This window comes from Bufo bufo, chromosome 4 (assembly GCF_905171765.1).
Source record: "Bufo bufo chromosome 4, aBufBuf1.1, whole genome shotgun sequence".
Classification (NCBI taxonomy): Eukaryota; Metazoa; Chordata; class Amphibia; order Anura; family Bufonidae; genus Bufo; species Bufo bufo.
In genome coordinates this window covers 362,234,703-362,257,716 of record NC_053392.1, presented here as the reverse complement: position 1 = coordinate 362,257,716, position 23,014 = coordinate 362,234,703, and the positions used below count along the sequence as shown (strand labels likewise).

Sequence of the window (23,014 nt, the reverse complement as noted above, 5' to 3'; positions counted from 1 at the left end):
TTTTCTAAAGCCATTTTTGGGGTGTATTAGTGGGAAAAAGGGGGATTATTAGCCGTTGTGTGGTGAAGTGAGAAAATTACAGTCTTTTTTGGGATGTATTAGTGGAAAACAAAAAGTATTATTTGCTGTTCAGTGGTGCAGTTATATGTTTTAAAGCCTTTTTTTGGCGTGTATTAGTGGAAAAAAATAAGGGCTTATTTGTCGTTCAGCGGTGCAGTTATATGTTCTAAAGCCTTTTTTGGGTGTATTAGTGAAAAAAAAAGTGCTTATTAGCCATTGTGTAGTGAAGTGAGAAAATAACAGTCTTTTTTGGGGTGTATTAGTGGGGAAAAAAAGGTTTTGGCATATAGCGGTGCAGTTATATGTTCTAAAGCCTTTTTTGGGGTGTATTCGTGGAAAAAAGGGGGATTATTAGCCGTTGTGTGGTGAAGTGAGAAAATTAGTCTTTTTTGGGGTGTATTAGTGGAAAAAAATAAGGGCTTATTTGCCGTTCAGCGGTGCAGTTATATGTTCTAAAGCCTTTTTTGGGGTGTATTTAGTGGAATACTAAATTTGTTGTGTGGTGAAGTGAGAAAATGACTGCCTTTTTTGGGGTATATTAATTTCCTTTTTATTTTATTTTTTGATCTAACAGTATATCAGACAGAGAAGTGACAGGCCCTGCACAGGGGAGTGGCAGAGGCCTAAATGTTTCTGGTGCAGGCACAGGTCGTAGCAGAGTAAGGGGGCGTGACAGCAGGGGTCACTTCGAGAGGCATAAGCTCCCGGTGTCATCTAGCGGTCGTGTCTTGACCAGCAACCCAGCAGTTCTTGAATGGTTGACTCGGTCATCCACTTCGTCCCAAGTGACATCAGACACCCCCAGCCGTGTCGGTGGGTTAGTCAGAAACAACCCTTAGTTGGCATGGCCCGAGAGCAGGCCCTGTGCCCTCACCTGTCCTCAACCTGCCTCTGTCCTTTTCTGTTCCCTCAGCCAGAGAAGTATTATATGCTGTGGGTTCAGCTCCACTATACAGTGAGAACAAGCTACTAGAGGACAGTCAGCAGCTACTGCCCAGCCAAGATCTGGAGTAGACATCTGCTGCTTCCTCTGGTAGGCGGCAAGTAGTGATGAGGAGAGTGGCGTGGGAGCTGGTGTTGTGAGCGGTAAGGCTCCTGGCTCAGAGACCATTGAGAAGGACATCAGTGACATGCAGACAGTACTCAATGATGATGTAGCCGATTGCAATTGGGAGCCAGGTGACGAAGGGACTTCATCATCGGGAGAAGAGAGTGGCAGCTTGCACGTGAGGCAGCGGCGGAGCCAGCAAGTCAGTAGCGTGGCCGGGAGTCAGCAGCCTGGCAGCAGTGGGAGGTCGGGAGCCAAACGTGCCCGGGGTAGACCACCGCTTCGCAGGAGCCTACCTGCCCGGAAAGTAGTGGTGCAGGGGTTCACAGAGGCAGCGGCGGTAGCAGTCAGTCAGTGCAGAGTGTTGGGGGTAAAATCACCTACTTGTCGGTGTGGCAGTTTTTTTGTTAAGCCGCCGGAGGAGGTGAACATGGCCATTTGCCGAATCTGTGGGCAGATGGTGAAGCATGGCCAGGGTGCCAATGCTGGCACCATGGCCCTGCATCAACATATGCAGCGTCACCATAAAGTGGCCTGGGAGAACCGTGGCTCCAATGTGGTGGTCCAGCCTGCTGCAGCAACTGCTGCATCAGACAGTGGCATGCACCCGATTTCAGGCAGTCAAGGCTTCACCACCTCAGCCGAAGGGAGCTGTCTGTCCTTCCCATCATTTACTGGTCCTGATGCTCCTGCTCCTTGCCCCCCTACTCATCATCAGTCATTCCATCAGCAATCGATCACCGAAGCAATTTTCAAGAGACAACAGTATGCGTGCACTCATCCAACGGCGCAGAAGCTGAACGTGCTCCTGGCCAAGTTGCTGGTGCTGCAGTCCCTCCCTTTCTAAGTGGTTGACTATGCACCTTTTAGAGAACTGATGGCTTGTGCCGAGCCGAGGTGGAGAGTACCAAGCCATCATTTATTTGCCAAAAAGGCAGTACCAGCCCTGCACAAATATGTAGAACAGAAGGTGGGCCAGTCCTTGAGCCTGTCGGTGTCTGCTAAAGTGCACGGCAGCGCCGACGTGTGGAGCTGTAACTACGGTCAAGGACAATATATGTGCTTTATGGCCCACTGGGTAAATGTGGTTCCTGCAAAGCCAAACCATCAACTTGGCCAGTTGACGCCGTTCACAGTGCTCCTCCAGCATACAACATGTGCAGGGCACAGCGGTGTCACTCTGTTATGCACCTAGTTTGCCTGGGCGAACAGAGTCACACAGGGAAGGAACTGCTCCGCGTCCTTCACCAGGTGACGCCACTTCCGCCACCACGTTCTCACGCGACCTCCTGCGTTCTCACGTTCTCCTGCGACAATGTCTGCCTCTACCTTCCTCATCCTCCACCCTGTCCTCAGCCTCCACTGCAGGGACAATTCACAGTGCCCCACCAGCATTCCACATGTGCAGGGCACGGCGGTGTCACGCTGTTCTGCACCTAGTTTGCCTGGGCGAACTGAGTCACACAGGGGAGGAACTGCTCCGCGTCCTTCATCAAGAAATCAAATCCTTGCTTTATCCACGACAACTCAAAATTGGAACCATGGTGACTGACAACAGGAAGAACATGGTGTCGCCGCTGCGTCAAGGAGGGATGAGCCATGCGCCCTGCATGGCACACGTCTTCAATCTGGATGTCAAGTCTTTCCTGAAGTCTTCCACCCATCTGCAAGACATCCTAAAAATGGCCAGGAAACTTTGCATGCACTTCAGCCACTCGTACACCGCAAAGCACACCCTCCTTGAGCTGCAGCGGCAGCACGGCATCCCCCAACATAGGCTGATATGCGACATTTCTACCCGTTGGAATTCCATCCTCCATATGTTGGACCGACTATACGAACAGAGAAGGCCAGAAACGATTTCTTGATGATCCAAGCGGACAGGAGTACTCCCCTGTGTAACTTCACTGTCAGCCAGTGGCAGCTCATGCATGACACTTGCCGTTTGCTCAGGCCCTTTGAGGATGCCATGTTATTTGTCAGTCGCCAGGACTATGGGATGAACACTGCTTCATATCCTGGAACAGATGCTGGTAAATCTGGCTGGTCAGGGGACTGGAGACGTAGCGCCTACATCTCACAGCTACATGAGCCCTGTGGGGGCTGAACTGGAGGAGGAGGACAAGCAATGTGTAGAGAAATAGGTGTTTTTTTACACAAGTGACAGGAGACGTGGAGCAGCCAGAGGAGCAAGAGGGAGATGAGGAGGACGAGGCAGATGACCCAGGCACACTGTGGCAGTATGCAGTGGAGATAGAGGCAGGGAGTCCCTCCGAGTCACTTGCACAAATGGCCCGCTGCATGCTCACTTGCTTGGGTAGTGACAGCCGAATTATCACCATTCGGCAGAGGTATTACTTCTGGCTCTCCACCTTGTTGGACCCTCACTACCGTTCCAAAAAGGGGGCTTTTTTTACACCCGCTGAGAGGGAGTACAAACTGAACTACTATAGACATCCTCTGTAGTCAGTTGGCCACTGCCTATCTGCGCTATCGTCCATTCTCTCGCAGGTCTGACCAAGGGGGGGGGGGGGGCAATCTGCGGTCTCGTTCCACTGCCATGGCTGCTGTGGCAGTGGGAAGGGGGGGGGGTAGGAGCAGTACCAGCTCCATCAGCAGCAGCTTGAGTCTAGAGTCGATAATAAGCAGCTTTCTTAACCCGCCTAGTGAAGAAACTACTCAGCAGCAGCTAGACCTGGAGCAGAACCTGAACAAGCAGGTGGTGGCATACTTGGACAGCACCCTGCCACCCCACATTGAAGATCCGCTGGACTACTGGGCAGCCAAACTGGCCGAGTTTGCCCTGGAAAAGCTGTCCTGCCCGGCCAGTAGTGTGGCAACAGAGCGGGTGTTTAGTGCGGCGGGGGCCATAGTTACCCCAAGGAGAACTCGCCTGTCCAAAATGTGGAGAGATTGACCTTTGTCAAGATGAATCAGGCATGGATCAGCCAGGATTTCCACCCACCAATGCCTGATGCATCAGATTAGATCATCCATGCTGCCTCACCCAAACCTTGACAAAAGAGACAGGTTTCTTCTGGCTGCCTGCCTCAGCTAGTATTCTGATGCTGCCACCCACCTGATGCCACACATCTGATGCCAAGTGCTCCTTCTTACACCCACCATCGTCAGCAGGTACTGTTATTGCCACCCACGTCCCCACTCTGTCACCTGGTCACTTTGTGGTCTCCTCATGCTGCTGCAAACTCAACACTATGTCACTGGGCTACTCTGTGGCTTCCGCATGCTGTTGCCAACTTAACACTATGTAAATGGGCCCCTCTGTGGTCTCCTCATGCTGCTGCTTCTGCCACCTCCCCACTATGTCACTGGGCCACTCTGTGGTCTCCTCTTGCTGCTGCTACCTAAACACTGTCATTCAGCCACTCTGTGGACTTCTTAAGCTGTTTTCCCACCCTCCCCATACTATTTTGCCTTTTTGGCCTGGTTGACATCATCATTTATTTGACCCTTCTTCTGATCTGTCAGAAGGAAGGAAAAATGAGACACACAATGGATCCTGTCTGTGTAGCAGCTGTAAGGCCTGTATGGTCCCATCAGAATTAGCTTATGATTTGGTAGCCAAAAGCAGGAGTGGGTACAAAACACAGAAGACATGGAAATATTCCATTCACGTGTCATCTCTGTTTTGGATCCACTCCTGTTTTCTTTTGGCTTTAGCAATACTGATGGATTACTGACCAAATGCTGACCGAGTGAAGGCGGATGCTCAACAGACAGGATCCGTTTTTTGGGGGCAAAATAATCAGTGACGTCAACACAAACTTACTGCTGACACCCTCTCCACTCTGTCAGGGGGGCTCTACTTGTATAAGCGTTTCATAGGTTCTGTAGACATCTATGTGGAATCAGCTGACAAGGGTGTAAAAGGAGTGCGCTCTTTCACGCTACAGTAGGATCTTGGGCCTCTGCACGGTTCTTTATACCTGGCGCTGTAAGGGTACATTCACACGACCATATAATTTTTTCCCGCATCCGTTCCGCATTTTGCGGAATAGAAGCGGACCCATTCATTCCTATGGGTGAATAAAATGTGCGGACAACATTCAGTATGTTGTCTGCATCTGTGTGTCCGCATTTCTATTCCGCAAAAATATGAAGCATGTCCTCCTATTGTCTGTACAGATCGGTCCGCAGCACCATTCAAGTCAATGGATCCGCAAATTGCGGATGACATACGGAATGGTTTCCGTATGTCATCTGTTTTTTGCGGATCTGTTTCCTTATTTTTGAAGGCCTTAATAATTATTATATTTTTTTTCTCTCTGTCTTTTTTTTTTCTTCCGTTTTTTGCTGACCGTAAAAAACGGAAGACATACGGAAGTCATTTGTCCGCAAAATGCGGACACACGGTTCCGTTATTTGCAGACCGCAAATCGGAAAGGATTACACATGGTCGTGTGATTGTACCCTAAGGCTGAGTTGACACTTGAGTTATTTGGTCAGTTTTGGCCCTGTAACTGCCCAAATAAGTGACGTGTGCAGTGATTCTAAGAGCGAGGCCTGTCATGTGCGTGTCATACTCACTCACAGTATTGTTTCACTACCACAGCAGACTCCCTATGCATGTTACTGCAAGGCACAGTGTTCTACACCACTATAAAGGCTCTCTGCAGCCAGGAAATAGCTGTTTTTAACGCGATTCGCCGCAAATAAATTCGGATCGAATCAAATATTTTCAGAAAATTCGCTCATCTCTAGATATAATAATGGTCCTCAAGAACATTTTTAAATAGGTGTATATTACAAAATTATTCAACATCTTATTCTCTAAATAAATCTATGTAATCATTAAAACCAGAATACCTCTTTAATAATCCAACAGTAGCCAATGTTTTGCAAATTTTTTGCACACCTGTGCCAACTTCAGGGGAAATTCACAAAGTGCAATTTACACTTGGATTTTCATGCAGAAAATCCAGCAGCTTTGCATTGAGATGCATTGCAAAAGGTGAGATCTGGGGCAAATCCTTGTAAAAATCTGCAAGTAACACATGCAGGACTTGGTGTGCAGATTTAAGGGGGAACACAGTGAAAACCACACGAAAATGTGCAGAAAATCTGCACTAACTAGTCGTGTTAGAGGGAATCAACTGGCCTTGGGTATACCTATTTCTGACACTGATTGCATATCGCTATTCATGGCAGGCAGGTGTGAGGTACGCGGTGCGCTCTTTATTCACTGCTATGGAACTTCAGAAAATATTTTCGGAACTTCGATAGCAGTAAATACACATGTGATGTGCCCGCCTTCTGGATATAGGAGCGGTTGCCAAAGGTTGATGGCATATCCTACCGATATGCCATCAGTGTCTGAGATGAGCAAACCCCATTTATGAGCAATACTACTTTTAACCCCTTAGTGACCACCCATACGTGTTTTTACTGATGTAAACAAAGGGGGTTTTAGCTAAACGGCTGGCTTTAATCAATCATTACATGTACTTAAAATGGTGTATTAAAAACTATAACTTGTCCTGCAAAAAATAAGACCTCCTACAAGTACATTTATGAAAAAACAAAAAAGTTCTAGCTCTTGGAATGCAATTTTTAAAAAATGTGCTTGGTCACTAAGGGGTTAAAGGAGTTGTCTCATCTCGCCGTTATTAAGACGAGATGAGACACAGTTCCAACCACCAGCTGACCAGGAAATAACAGCGCGAGCCGTTGCTCACTGTTCCAGTAGCACCCGTTGCTGTGTATGAGAGCTACAGAAACTGCGTAGCACAGGAAGCTACCGTATGCTGTTTCTGAGTTAGGGAGATAGCATAGCTTGCTGTGCTATGATGTTTCCGTAGCTCTCATGCACCACAACGGGTGCTACTGGAACAGTGAGCAACGGCTCGCTCTGTTATTTCCTGGCAGGAAGGTGGTCGGTAGAAATATCTAGCTGTTGAGTTTGGGAATAAAATCCCTTGACTTGTACGTTCGGACGCAGTGTATAAAATAAAAGTGAACACTTACTATTCACAGTGTAAAAGGTGCCTCTCACAAGGCAATGACACAAATGATTTATATAATCACAAAGAAAACGCACGATAGCAGTAAGAAGTGTATCTTTTCCTCTGTAGGGAGCACACATTAATTGTTTCATATACAGTATGATGGTCACCGCCATGAGGAACTATTTCTATGTCTACACTCAGCCACTCATTACCTTACGTCTTACTTATTTTGATTATTTATTGGTATATATGTGGATGTGCAGGGAGAGGGAGTATGCATGCTGTGTCCATCTCCATTGTAAATGGTGGACCCTGTGTTATCTCTATATAGGTGTTATCTGTCATTTCTAATCCTGCTTGTGATGATAATGAGATGAACTACAGCATGTAATCTTTACAGAACAAGAAGGTTCAACCTATTATTAGACTCAATGCCCAGTGAAAAAACTGCAAGATTCAGTTTTTTTTTTTTTTTTTATATATATAGAGAGTGACATGGAAAATTAAAAAACATGTTTAACATAAAAACTTGATTTAAACAGGTTATTTTCTGATGACACATTCCAGTATGGAAGGCATTGCTGTGTTTTAAAGTGCTACAGGTTAAAGGGTCCTAATTACTCTGGGGTCATATCTAGGAAGCCTGAAGCAGCACTATGCAGTTTGATTTTCTCTAGCAGGTACAGAATGTGGCATATCTGGCTGCGACATAAAAGAGAATTTGAACATTTCAGATGATTTTTGGTTTGGTACTGGAACTGATTACACATTATAATGGGAGATGCCCAACTTATATGGCCTAGATTAGGGTTTTCTCATCAGTTTCTAAAAGCTTTCCATTTGTTTTTATTTTTTAAAGCTTAGTCTTAGGCCACATTCACATGACCGTAAGTGTTTTGCAATCTGCAATACATGTTTACTGGATGTGTGCACGCCGCATCACAGTGCAGACCCATTGACTTCAATGGGTCTGTGCTTCGCATATAGTGGCTAAGTATAGGACATGTTCTAATGTTTGCGGAGTGAGCGCATGGAAGCAGAAGCACACGGAAGCATTGGACTCAGAAATGTGTGATGTCAATATATAGGTGGGTCTGCAGTTATCTACAGAATCAAAAATAAAAAGCTATCCGACAAATGTGGATACAAGTGCCGCCGGACTTTTCATTTTGGCTTACTCATCACTCTGGATTGTTCATCACTCTTTATTTCGGCGTATGTAACAAGAATATTCTATGGAAGGAGTTGTGGTCTTAAAATGTACATGGAGGTTACTGCTTTAGCACATGCGATTTCTGGTATTTTTCGCTCCATAAGACCCACAATTTTTCCTCCCAAAAGCAGGGGGTTGGAGGGAATGGCCGTTATGTCTTATTGAGTGAATATTAATCACTGCTTCCATTATGGAAGCAGTCATCAGTATGCAGGAGGCACGGGGAGTGGTGAGTGTATTGCTGCGCTGGCTGTACTCGACACTCTCTAGCCAGGGTATAACACTGCAAGTGTCCTGACTGTTTACAGAATGAGGACATAGCACAGTGGGCACCCACTATGAACTGGTTACACTGCAGAGCTAGGCTGGCTGTAGACCAGGGAGTGAGTGTCAGCGCAGTTCAGTGCAGAGGTAAGCTCTTTTTTTTCCCTAAAGGAGTTTGGGGGTCTGATCTGAGGAGGAATGGGGGTTTGATACAGAGGTCTGATGGATCTTGGGGGTCTGATCTGAGGTCTGATGAAAAATATATCTTCTTATTTTCCTCCTCTGTCTTAAGTTATGGTGTGTCTTATGGAGCAAACAATACAGTATATTCTTCATTACTGGCTGATTTTTAGCTTTTTAACCTGCTTTGCATAACTATGAATGTAAATTATCTGATACTGTAGTATGCAATCATCTGAACTCTACTGCACTTTTCCGCCTCCATGCTTTAGACTACTGCTTTCCTTGCCCAGATTTGTTGTTGTCTATGCAAGATTCATGATAGAGAGTCATATAACTATTTATTTTGAATTTGCAGTAGGAAAAACTAAGGCGTGATACTCAGACCTTTTGGGCCCGTGTGCTATGGGCAGATAAGTTAAAAATGTGACTTCTTGTCAACACAGACTATATTTGATGCAAAGCAAATCAAGCATTCCACATTAGGAGGAATATACTTTGCCAAAAATCAAGCATTAGGTGGTGGCCAAACATGCCGTTTTCGCTGTGTTCGTTCTACATACTGTATTTTGAGAAAAATGAAAGAATATAAAAATTCACATTATTTTTTATTTTATTTTTTACAAATAAACACCTTAAAAAGGCTTATGGGAATATAGCTTTAAAGGGCATCTGTCACCAAATGCGTAGCTATGGAACTGGTTGACCTGTTGCATGTACGCTTGACAGCTGAAGACATCTGTGTTCGTTCCATGTTCATATGTGCCCACATTACTGAGAATTATGTTTTAATATATGCAAATTAGCCTGTAGGAGCAACGGAGGAGTTGGCGTTACATCTAGAGGTGAGCTCTCTCTGCTACTGCCGTGACCCCTCTCCACTTTGACTGGCAGGGCCATGCGTGATGGCATTTTCACTGCCTAGCCCTGTCAATCAAAGTGCAGCAGGGTGCAGCAGTTTCAGAGAGAGATGAGCCTTTAGGTGTAACGGAAATGCCCCCGTTGCTCCTAGATGCTCATTTGCATATATTAAAACATAATTTTTCTCAGCAATGCGGGCACATATGAACATGGGAACAACGCAGATGCCTTCAGCTGCCAAGTGTACATGTAACAGGTGAGCCAGTTTCATAGGTACAAATCTGGTGACAGATGCCCTTTAATGACTGTAGTCTGATGGTGAAGTGGTGTGCCACCTCAGACTCTACGTATCTCAGGTTCCTGCATTCTCTTTATCAGAATGGTTTCAGATCAGAATTGGCAAACTAACAGTAAAAGGGTACATTTGGAAGGGGGCAATGACTTCCTGAAAGGGTGGGTTCACACAGGTTTTTTTGACATTTATGCTGCGTTTTCTTTTGCTGCTGTTTTCTAGGCAAAAAAATGCTAGCTTCAGAAATTAGTTGGTAGTCTATGGGAAAGAATAAACATAGGACAAACAAGTGTTCTTTTAAGTGTTAAGGCATGTTTTTGGGGTAAATGGCATTTTTAAATTGCAACACGGGCTGAGTCTGGTGTTTTTTCCCTCATTTCCTGGCATTTTCTCCCATTGTTTTTTTTTTTTTTTTTTTTTATGCAGCCTAAAAAGAAAAATTTGTAATGTGTGTTGGTATTTTTAATAGCGTTTTTGCATGATATTTTTTAAGAGTATTTTTTCCCATACAGAGGCAGTGACATTACAGGGGGCACATACTTCCCTATAAAAAAAGAAAATGGTAGGCATGCAAAAATTGTCATTAAGGAACTGTAGGTGGCAACATACTTTTTGGGCAAAAACGCCTCAAAAAGCGCTGATCAAATCAGGCGGTTCTTGAAATGTGTTCTTTGGCCCGAAAAAAAGCTATGAACAAAACTGTGTGTGAAGCGTCCCCAAGAAAGAGAAAGTAAGAGGGTTTTTTTCCCAGTTTCAAAACTGAATAGCAGCTCCAAGATTTGATGTGCTCATTTGGATCAGTACAATGCATACACCATTACCTTAATTGTATTAAAACAAAAACACTTGCTGTCTGACATAAACGGTTTGATAACGTTACTCTACATGAGGCGATGCGTTATGACTGAGCAGCTATTACTTTTCAGTAGGTTCATCACTGTAACTCTTCCTCAGCTTCAGGCAGGAGGCTTCCAGCCAACGAGCTCTGGGCACTGGCATGAGCGGTAGAACTCAGAACCTCTTCAAAGCTTCCTTGAGTTTGATTTGTGGATCCTACTTTAGCCTATAATCATGTCAAAATATAAGAGCGGGTTATTAAAAAAGGAAGTGACCTCAGCAATTCGTAAATTGGTGCAAAAAAATGTAATTGTCTTTTATCATCTCAGGATGGGATCCTGTCCTTGGCTCTATGCATACGATTCACTGAGCCTTATTACATGTGAATAAGCCCTCAGGATTACCATACCCCTAGCATCATGATATCAAGTCTATCTTAGGCCAGATTCTAGATGTGTGTCGGACCGGTAATGGGTTCAATTACCTAAATCATAAGGATCTATGATGTTGTGAGTTTAGGTCATTAAACATGTGGCTGGGGCGGGACACGTGCCTAGAATCTGGATGTTTTATTCTGGCCTTAAATGTCTATAAAGGAGCCGTAACCACTGTGACAGATTTTTTATTTGACCAAGGCAGTGTTCACAGGAACAGAAAAACACAACAAAAGTTGACAGACACCATCACATGACAGACACCATTGACAATAATCCTTTGGGTTTCTACCTTAAATATAATACAAACACCAAGGGGGTCATTTATTAAGACCAGCGTTTTTCTAAACAGGTGTAGAAAATGATGAGCCAGCCCCTCCTCTTCACTGTCCTCGTCACGCACGCTTTTTTAGACTTGGCGTGAGCAGGGAAAAATCGTACATTGCAGCGCAACTAACCTCTGTGCCTGAAATTCGCCTAATATAGGTGTACTAGCTGAAGGACCCGGCTTTGCTCAGGTATATTTAATCTATTTAATTTAATGTTTGTGTGTGTCGTTTAAAAGATATCAACACTATCCACTATAACAGTGACATCTACAGCACCCCGCCTCCAAAACAGTGACCTCTACAGCCCCCCACCACCGACGCGTTTTGGAATAAGCGTATTCCTTCCTCAGGGATCCCTGAGGAAGGAATACGCTTATTCCGAAATGCGTCTGAGGTATTGTGGACCCTAGAGGCTTCCGTAGCTTCGGGTGTGATGTCACACGAAAGGTTTCCAGGACGACGAGTAAACATCGCTCCCCTGTGCGTGCGCGAGCTACCGGCCGGAGCTACGCGCGTACCATGAGGTGAGCAGAAGACAGGATGGGAAGAGACACCAACAGGAGAATCGCAGCCAGCAACACACTAATCCATCTGCAGCATCAAGCGTGCCCAGCAGTGCACATACCAGTAAGTGTCCAGCGCTTATTCTTATGCACACACTGTATTTGAATTACTGGATTCTCATCTGCCATAGACTATTGATACATAGATTCTGCTGTATTCGAATCGAGGAGTTAGCGAATATTTAGTTAGTAGATACTGGGTATTGGAATAATTTCCATACATTGCGGCAATATCCGAATCTACACAACTACCTAACAAGTCAGCGCGGGTTCTATTTTTCTTCTTCCATTATTAGGTTTTTCCCTATTTATTGGGGTATTTTTGGCAATTAACCCCATATTGGAACCCTGCAGCAACGCAGTCCGCACATAGTTTTATATTGTGTGAGCTTATTTCCCCTATTTAGACGGCAGCGCGAGTATCTCTTTTTTGTTTACCAAATTATGTGAAGTGTTCTTGCCGCCACCAGTAGTCTACAACTGGAGTGGACAAAGTAACTGGGTGGAGTGGCTTGAATAACTGTTGTGTTGTTGGAGTGGCTGGAGTAACTGTGGAAAGGTTGGACTGGGCAGAGTAACTTTATGGAGTGGGCAGAGTAACTGTTTGGAGTGAGTAAAGATAGTAAACATTACACTAACCAATTGATTGATCAAATTTAAAAAGTGTACATGGCAAGCTTGATAGAGCAAGAAATGCATTTCAACCTTTATTTATTTATATAGCACATTTAATTGCAATGTTGTTGCCCAAAGTGCTTCACAGTTACATTAAAACATACATTTATAAAAAACATTAGCAGCCGATTTGTGTAGGTGGGCTTGAAAATGAGGGAGTGGTGGCAGTTTAGAAATCATGTCCTGATTTTTCAGCTCACACTCTAGCTTTTGTCACTCTGCTAGCTGCTCACACACCTGGGTTCCTATGGCAACTCATTCTACAGCAAGGGCAGAGAAGAGCGGTTAAAAACAAACTGCTCCAACTTGCTCACTTCACTGGCGGTTTCCATCTTCAAACGGTTAAAGTTAAAAAATTCTAAATCCTACAGCGAAGAGTCTTATATTGTGAGAATCACAAGACCCGGACCTTCATTTTGATGCATAGTTCTCAAATTTGAGGTGGCTAGAGTGGAGTTTCAATGAATGTCAATGGGGGTTGCAAACAAATGGTCATATTGCGAAAACTATCAGGACTATGGCTTAGCCGTGGACATTTTTTGTGGCAGCAGGGATAGCTGAACGTTTTGATATAAGATTTGTGTAGGTTGGCTTGAAAATGAGGCAGTGGTGGCAGTTTAGAAATCATGTCCTGATTTTTCAGCTCACACTCTAGCTTTTGTCAGCTCCCACTCTAGTTTTGAACATTTCACCATTCATTCCTATGGGACCAATTTCGCCACAAAAATGCCGATATTTCGTGAACCATTCGGCAAAACGTTCCACAAAGTAATAGCACACTAATCGGGAACCATCCGCACGTTTCGGGATATTACTGTCTATGTAATGTAAAAACTGTGGGAGGAGTTAGGGTGGTAAATTTGGCTATAATAATAAGAATATATATGTGAGATAACAGTAAGTGGTCTTGCCATGCAAGAACACTTAATGACACCCCAAGTCTTTTTCTTAAGAACAGTCCATCCTGCTTTAGAACTCCACCATGCGAATGTCAATTAGTATATACTAAAGCCAATGCAGGTACAGGGACAAGTTTGAACATTGAATGGGTCAGTTCTAGCCATTCGGACAGTCCAAGTTAGGTTCAAAGCACCTTTCATGTTGATTTTCATTGTAGCATATTGTAGCAAATGATTTTTCATATAGAGAGTATGGAGAATGCTGAGTTTTCCTAACCTCCTCACCCTGTCACAACATTTTGGAAGTCTCAATCCCTTACTTCTGTATATAGGTTGGAGTAGCTAACCAGTTTAAATAGCATATCAGACCTCACAACAACGTATTTCATTGTTACATACAGTTGCAAGAAAAGGTATGTGAACCCTTTGGAATGATATGGATTTCTGCACAAATTGGTCATAAAATGTGATCCGATCTTCATCCAAGTCACAACAATAGACAATCACAGTCTGATTAAACTAATAACACACAAAGAATTAAATGGTACCATGTTTTTATTGAACACACAATGTAAACATTCACAGTGCAGGTGGAAAAAGTATGTGAACCCTTAGATTTAATAACTGGTTGAACCTCCTTTGATAGCAATAACTTCAACCAAACGTTTCCTGTAGTTGCAGATCAGACGTGCACAACGGTCAGGAGTAATTCTTGACCATTCCTCTTTACAGAACTGTTTCAGTTCAGCAATATTCTTGGGATGTCTGGTGTGAATCGCTTTCTTGAGGTCATGCCACAGCATCTCAATCGGGTTGAGGTCAGGACTGGGCCACTCCAGAAGGCGTATTTTCTTCTGTTTAAGCCATTCTGCTGTTGATTTACTTCTATGCTTTGGGTCATTGTCCTGTTGCAACACCCATCTTCTGTTGAGCTTCAGCTGGTGGACAGATGGCCTTAAGTTCTCCTGCAAAATGTCTTGATAAACTTGGGAATTAATTTTTCCTTCGATGATAGCAATCTGTCCAGGACCTGACGCAACAAAGCAGCCCCAAACCATGATGCCCCCACCACCATACTTCACAGTTGGGATGAGGTTTTGATGTTGGTGTGCTGTGCCTCTTTTTCTCCACACATAGTGTTGTGTGTTTCTTTCAAACAACTCAACTTTGGTTTCATCTGTCCACAGAATATTTTGCCAGTACTGCTGTGGAACATCCAGGTGCTCTTGTGCAAACTGTAAACATGCAGCAATGTTTTTTTTGGACAGCAGTGGCTTCCTCTGTGTTTTCCTCCCATGAAATCCATTCTTGTTTAGTGTTTTATGTATCGTAGATTCGCTAACAGGGATGTTAGCATATGCCAGAGACTTTTGTAAGTCTTTAGGTGACACTCTAGGATTCTTCTTCACCTCATTGAGCAGTCTGCGCTGTGCTCTTGCAGTCATCTTTACAGGACGGCCACTCCTAGGGAGAGTAGCAGGAGTGCTGAACTTTCTCCATTTATAGACAATTTGTCATACCGTGGACTGATGAACAGCAAGGCTTTTGGATATACTTTTATAACCCTTTCCAGCTTTATGCAAATCAACAATTCTTAATCGTAGGTCTTCTGAGAGCTCTTTTGTGCGAGGCATCATTCACATCAGGCAATGTTTCTTGTGAAAAGCAAACCCAGAACTGGTGTGTGTTTTTATAGGGCAGTGCAGCTGTAACCAACACCTCCAATCTCATCTCATTGATTGGACTCCAGTTGGCTGACACCTCACTCTAATTAGCTCTTGGGGATGTCATTAGTCTAGGGGTTCACATACTTTTTCCACCTGCACTGTGAATGTTTACATGGTGTGTTCAATAAAAACATGGTAACATTTAATTCTTTGTGTTATTAGTTTAAGCAGACTGTGATTGTCTATTGTTGTGACTTAGATGAAGATCAGATCACATTTTATGACCAATTTGTGCAGAAATCCATATCATTCCAAAGTATTCACATACTTTTTTTTGCAACTGTATATATATCTGTAACATGAGTATACACATTTGCTTAAAGGGGTTGTCCCACAAAACATATTCTCCAGTTTTCAAACCAGCACCTGGATCTGAATTCCTTTGTAACTGGATGTAATTAAAAATGTAATTTAGCCACTGAGTTATTGAATGAAATCTATCTGTATAGTGCCACCTACTGTTTGCTTTTTTTTTTTTCTAATTTCTCTGTCCATCTCACATGCTTCAAATGCCACCAGCTGCAGCAGACAGGACACACCTCCTGAGCTGCCAGCTTAAAATACATCAAGCAGAGCAATCGGAGCAATGAATGAGGAGAGCTCTAGACCCATATGCGGTACAGGGCTAGTTCTTTTTTTTTTTTAGAAAGAAGTTATGTACTACATGAGATCTGATTTAAATTTTTTACATTAATCACAGAATAACCTATTTAATACAAATCACAGTAATTATAAAATACAAATCTATTACCTAATAAGCAATAATAAATATACAGTAAAAGTGCAATTTTCCTTTAACCTTGAGCTCCAATGTCTCAATTTTTGTTATCCAAAACGGCTTCCATGGCAGTAACATTTTCTTATTATCCTCTCCTTGTTCCCCCTGACCTCTAAACATTTCAGTGCTTGTCATCTCAAATCATACACTTGGTGTTTCATTTCAAAGAAGATATGTGCTACTGTCTTCCTCTGTATTTTACCTTTTTTTCCATTTTTTTTCCTCCTCATGTAATTTTTTTTTAACTTTAGCAATCATCATATTTCCAGTTCTTTATTTTGACTCTCCATATTTGTTAATGTTTAATGTGTTCATTCAAATGAACATTTTTTTGTGTCGCCTAAAGCATAACTCAGAAATCGGAATGTTAAAACCTTTAATTGAATGTACTGCGTCATCCTTAGGGCTCATGCACACAAACGTATTTTCTTCTCGTGTCTGTTACTTAGTGTGCATTCCGTTTCCACATGTCCGTTCCACAAAAAAATAGAACATGTCCTATTATTGTCCACATTACGGATAAGTATAGTAATGTTCTATTAAGGGCCAGCTGTTCTGTTCCACAAAATACAGAACGCACACGGACGTCATCCATATTTTTGGTGGATCCGTGTTTTGCGGACCGCAAAATCTATACGGTCGTATGCATGAGCCCTTAAAGAGGTTGTTTCACTTCAGCAAGTGGCATTTATGTAGAGAAAGTTAATACAAGGCACTTTCTAATGTATTGTTATTATCCATATTGCTTCCTTTGCTTGCTGGATTCATTTTTCCATCACATTATACACTGCTCGTTTCCATGGTTACAGACCACAATGCAATCCATCAGTGGTGGTCGTGCTTGCACACTACAGGAAAAAGTGCCGACTCTCTAGTGACCCAGACCACGGGAGCACAACTAGGCGAGCGCATTTTCCTATAGTGTGCAAGTACGTCCACCACTGCTGGATTGCAGGCTGGTCGTAACCATGGGACCGAGCAGTGTATAATGTGATGGAAAAATGAATCCAGCCAGCGAAGGAGGCAATATGGATAATAACAGTACATTAGTAAATGCCTTGTATTAGCATTTATTATGTAGAGAAAGTTATTTGCTGAAGTGACCAAACCCCTTTAAAGTTGTTGTGCACCGTTGCCCTCCTGAGCAGACCTGTGAAGGGAAGCATACTTACCTTTTTCCCAGCACTGGCTCCTTCACTCCACAGCCTCAGCTGCTTCACTGCCTCCCTGGATGGAAACGCTTTGTTTGATGCCGCTATAGATGTTGGACCCTCCTCATGGCGGTTAGCCAGGTACATAAACATCTGAAGCTCTCAGCATTAATTAATGTAGGAGAATCAGACACTTATGCACTTGGTCAGCAGCCGCAGGTGCCCTACTAAATTCAACTGTATTGCTGTCCTCAGGATGATAATACAGTATCATACTGTGGCATGGGCGGCATTATTTTGTGCTGCACTGTGGTATATGGTTCTGCTGGGACAGTATTGTGTGCTGCACTGTGGTATATGGTTCTGATGGGACAGTATTTTGTGCTACACTGTGGTATATGGTTCTGCTGGGACAGTATTGTGTGCTGCACTGTGGTATATGGTTCTGATGGGACAGTATTTTGTGCTGCACTGTGGTATATGGTTCTGCTGGGACAGTATTTTGTGCTGCACTGTGGTATATGGTTCTGCTGGGACAGTATTTTGTGCTGCACTGTGGTATATGGTTCTGCTGGGACAGTATTTTGTGCTGCACTGTGGTATATGGTTCTTCTGGGACAGTATTTTGTGCTGCACTGTGGTATATGGTTCTGATGGGACAGTATTTTGTGCTACACTGTGGTATATGGTTCTGATGGGACAGTATTTTGTGCTGCACTGTGGTATATGGTTCTGATGGGGCAGTATTTTGTGCTGCACTGTGGTATATGGTTCTGCTGGGACAGTATTTTGTGCTACAGTGTGGTATATGGTTCTGATGGGACAGTATTTTGTGCTGCACTGTGGTATATGGTTCTGATGGGACAGTATTTTGTGCTGCACTGTGGTATATGGTTCTGCTGGGACAGTATTTTGTGCTGCACTGTGGTATATGGTTCTGATGGGACAGTATTTTGTGCTGCACTGTGGTATATGGTTCTGCTGGGGTGATATTTAGTTCTGCACTACGGTATTGCTGGCCTCACCTACTTCTGTTGTCCCACCTTCTGTCAATATGGACCCGCCTACAACATGGGGCCACTTTTATTTCCAGGGTCACTTAAAGTTCCCAGTCCACACCCAACTACAGCGGTGACCTGCTCCCCTTGCCCCACTTGACCATTTGTCAGGACGCAAGGGGAGCAGGTCACTACTGCAGCCAGCCACTGGCTACAGTGGTGTCAAACAAGAAATTTACATGTAGCGAGGCTGGCGGAGAAGCCAAGGCCATGGAGCAAAGCAGCTGAGAGCCAGCGCCGGGAAGCAGGTGAGTATGCTTCCTTCGAGGGTCTGACCAGGAAGAGGGGTTTGCCAAAAAAAGCTTCACAACCTAAGCTTCACCTTTTATTACTGCACTACAATTCTGACAACTGAAACAAGGAAATGTCACCTTACGGTGGGTGGCTGGAAAGCTTTCTCTGCCATTTTTATTGGGACATTTGTCAGTCCTAAGCATAATATTCGGTGACCTCCCTTTTCAATACACAAATATTGGTTTCTCCCTAAAAGGGTTATCCCATGGATAATGTAAAAAAATGAAAAACTTAGAAGCATCCCTGTACCTCACACGGATCCACAGATCTGACCATTCTTTGCTCCAATTGCTCTGCTAAATTTATTTTAAGCTGTCTGCGTAGGGGGTGTGTCCTTTCTCAGGGGATGTGTCTTTTCTGCTGCAGTTGGTGGCAGTTAAATGATGGAACTCAGCATGTGCTTCCATTTCATTGAGCTGGACAAAGAATTTTGAGAAAGCAAACAGAAGGTGGCGCTATACAGCTAGAGTTCAGTGAATAACTCAGCGACTATATTACATTTTTAATTACATACAATAACAAAAGTATTCAGATCCAGGTGCTGGTTTGAAAAATTTTGAATATTTTTCATGGGACAACTTCTTTAAATTGCAGTCCATAATTCTGGTATTATCCTACTACATTCTAATATTTAGTGATAATCAGTGATGGTCAGTTCGCAGTGTTCGCCAGCGAACACATGCGGGCTGCCATCTTTAGTAAGGTAGACTCACCCGTCCGGCGATGCACAGGTAAGCCCTTACCTGTGCCTGTGCCGGGAGCCGGTCTGAAATCAAATGCAGTCACCGGGAGCAGGCAGTTCCGAGAACAGCTGCGGGGGGCCTTCATCGGGCTGTTCTCGGAACTGCCTGCTCCCGGTGACCGCATTTGATTTCAGACCGGCTCCCGGCACAGGCAAGGGCTTACCTGTGCATCGCCGGAGGGGTGAGTCTACCTTACTAAAGATGGCAGCCCGCATGTGTTCGCTGGCAAACACTGCGAACTGACCATCACTGGTGATAATATGTTTAATTAGAGGGGCAATTCAGTCATAACTGAACACCTACACAAAATTATTTTTCTTTTTCCACCCTTTGTAGCACACTCCTTTGTTTTCCCTATTTTTCTCATACTCATTCGTAGTTTGTACGAAATAATTTTGCCCGTATGAATTGGCTGATGACTGTAAAAATGAAAGAGTAAAACCTGGAGGGGAGTCATCATAGTGTAGGTTCCCACCTGAAAGAGGTGGTGGGAGTCATCATAGTGTAGGTTCCCACCTGAAAGAGGTGGTGGACGGGCAAAAATGATTTTGATCATTATAAATATATTTGCTAAGTACCTGATATTCATTTATATGATGACTATAGCATTAGTTTGTATAGTCAATGTTTGCAGAACGCTGTTGCATTGTGTTTGGTTTTGTTATTTCCGCCACGGCGATGCACACCTCCACTTTTAGTTTACCAGATATGCTGTCTGACTTTGTGTTTTGTTTTTGCAGTATGCATTTAGAGGTGTGACTGCCTCCATTGTGCTTGTGCACTCCTAACACACACATCTTTCCCCCGGGCTGTGGTTAGTTAGTGCAGGTGACTGATCTCCCTGAATTCATGAAGAGGAGCCATCATAGAGTAGGATCCCATGTAAAGGAGGTCACTTTGATGTGGGACGTGGCCCCAATGTATGTAATGAATTAGCATTAGTTCATATATTCAGTGTTTGCAGAGAGCTGTTGCATTGTTTGGTTTTACTTTTGTGTTTTAGCCATGGCGACTTGCAACTGCGCATTTTATTTCATTTTACAGAATGTGCTATTTTGGGTTTTGTTTATGCTAATCACGGGTGAATAAATTGAGGCGCTAAAACTGCAACGTTTATCGATATGCACTAAAAAAGATGAGACGGGGATTCATGAATTCTATTAAAATTCCCATGTGTGGTGAGCACACAGAAACCACACTCAGAGGACTTTAATACATAGGTCTTGAGTGTATAAGGTAAACTATATGTGCCTATTATATCACCACCCACCTGTTAATGCCACAGGGGGAATATGTATTGTAGACTATTGACTTTTCAAACCACTGAGCCTGGAGTGTATCCTGATTTAAACACTCTATATGCCGGTACAGTGAATAAAAGATTAGACAGCCAATTGCCGCACTTAGCTGAGACCCAAGCTGCTCACAGCCCCTTGTATATGGGGGAGGAGAGGAACACAATCTCAATGCTAAGAGAGACACAGACCTATTAGTATAGATCGCAAGGGTATCTGCTAAAGGATTCGTGCAGAGCCTAAGTGTAGAGCTTGCGGAGGAGACCCTCATTCATCTGTATGATAACTGATTTGTATAACAGATGAGGGGACTGCTCCGCTATACTTATAGGGCTACCAACTACTTCAAAGCTCTAAATCTACTGACTAAAGCAGCTCGTCATGGCTCGACGCGTTTCCTCTAATAAGAGTTCATCAGGAGCTGTTTTAGCTGCTTAAAAAAGTACAGAGCATCAGCCGTCCCATCAGCCGTCCCACCTTATCGGCATTATACTCTAGGGAGAATTTAAAGGAGTTGTCTTACTTCCGAAAGTCATGTACATGGCACTTACCAAAGTATTGTTCTTATCTATATTGCCTCCTTTGCTGGCTAGATTCAATTCCCCATTGTATTATACACTGCTCTTTCCATGGTTATGACCACCCTGCAATCCATTAGTTGTGGCCGTGCTTGCACACTATAGGAAAAAGCACTAGCCTCTCTGGTGGTTGGGACAGTGGGAGCGCGCATAGGCTGGTGTTTTTTCCTATAGTGTACAAGCACAGTGTCACGGAAGGTGAGCGAAGGGAAGCAAACCAAACACAACAAAATTAAACAAAACAGCAGGCTAGGCACCACAACTAGGGAACAGGGAAATATCACCTTCTGACAATCCCTGAGCCTTTCCCTGACTGCTACCAACATGAACAAATCTCAATGGTAGAAGTGTTCATGCACTCGAACCTAAGCCCTGTTGCAACTGATACAAACCCTCAGCTAGGGAGCAGGCGAAAAAACAGCCAGTTCATTGCACAAGATGAAGGAACCCGCGTATACCTGAGGCTTAGCCAGTACAAACAACAGAAGGGAAGGAATGAGGACTTAACTGAAGACGAACTGGGAGCAGGAGATCCACAAAACACCAGCAGAGAACTCCAGGAGAAACTATAAACCACAAGGGCTATAGTGAAAAGCAGGTATAAATAGCATCACTAACAAACTAATGAGCAGAACCTGTGAGGGGGTGGATCCTGCCCAAAGCCACAACAAAGCAAGTCTGACAGATCTTCTCAGATCACTCACAGGGCAGGGCATGACAGTACACCCACCCCCCTCTATGGGTGACCTCTGGGCACCCAGGACCAACTTTATCTGGGTGTGCCCTGTGAAAGGCGTTCACAAGGCGGCTAGCATTGACATCGGTAGCCGGAACCCACATTCTTTCCTCAGGACCGTATCCCCTCCAATGCACCAGGTACTGAAGGGAACCCCGAAGAACACGTGAGTTGAGTATTCTAGAAATCTGAAACTCCAGATTACCATCTACCAAGACAGGAGGAGTAGGCAAAGGAGATGGTTCAGCAGGTTCAACATACTTCTTTAACAAGGACCTGTGAAACACATTATGGATCTTCCAGGCCTGCGGAAGTTCCAGACGGAACGCCACCGGATTAATAATGGGCAAGATTTTGTAAGGACCAATAAATCTTGGGCCCAACTTCCAAGAGGGTACTTTCAACTTAATGTTCTTATTGGAAAACCACACCAAATCACCCACACACAGGTCCGGGCCAGTCATATGTCTCTTGTCAGCCATCCGTTTATATCTTTCGCCCCATCTTTTTCTAATTAACCTGAATCTTCTGCTAGATAGAAGACAATGAAGAAGAGAATCTCTCCTCTTCAGGTATACCAGAATATTCAGTCCCAGAAAAAGTACTAAACTGAAGGTGAAAACCTGATGCGCCAAAAAATGGTGACTTATCAGTTGACTCCTGTCTACGGTTATTCAAGGCAAACTCAGCCAAGGACAAAAATGAGGACCATTCTTCCTGATTCTCAGCGACAAAAAACCTAAAATAAGTCTCCAGGTTCTGGTTAGTGCCCTCAGTTTGTCTATTCGACTGAGGATGGAAAGCCGAAGAGAAAGACAACTGAATACCCAGACGAGTACAAAATGCCTTCCAAAACCTGGGAACAAATTGCGTCCCCCTATCAGACACCACATCAGAGGGGATGCCGTGTAATTTCACGATGTTATCAATAAACATTGGGCAAACCTGATAATGGTATAAAGTGAGCCATCTTACTGAAGCGGTCCACCACCACCAAAATCACAGTTTTCCCAGAGGAACTTGGTAAATCAGT

The 23,014-nt window shown here is 43.9% G+C and overlaps 1 protein-coding gene across 2 annotated transcripts in view; it reads right to left on the bottom strand.

The window, feature by feature from the left end:
• Window positions 1–10,659: 10,659 nt before the first annotated feature.
• TPD52L1 (TPD52 like 1) overlaps window positions 10,660–23,014 on the bottom strand; it is a 157,340-nt gene continuing 144,985 nt past the window's right edge. For both annotated transcript variants that reach the window (XM_040426961.1, XM_040426962.1), the window contains one exon: window positions 10,660–10,947. In XM_040426961.1, coding sequence (XP_040282895.1) covers window positions 10,819–10,947 — 129 coding nt within the window. In that variant the 3' untranslated portion in view covers window positions 10,660–10,818. The remainder of the gene's footprint in view (window positions 10,948–23,014) is intronic.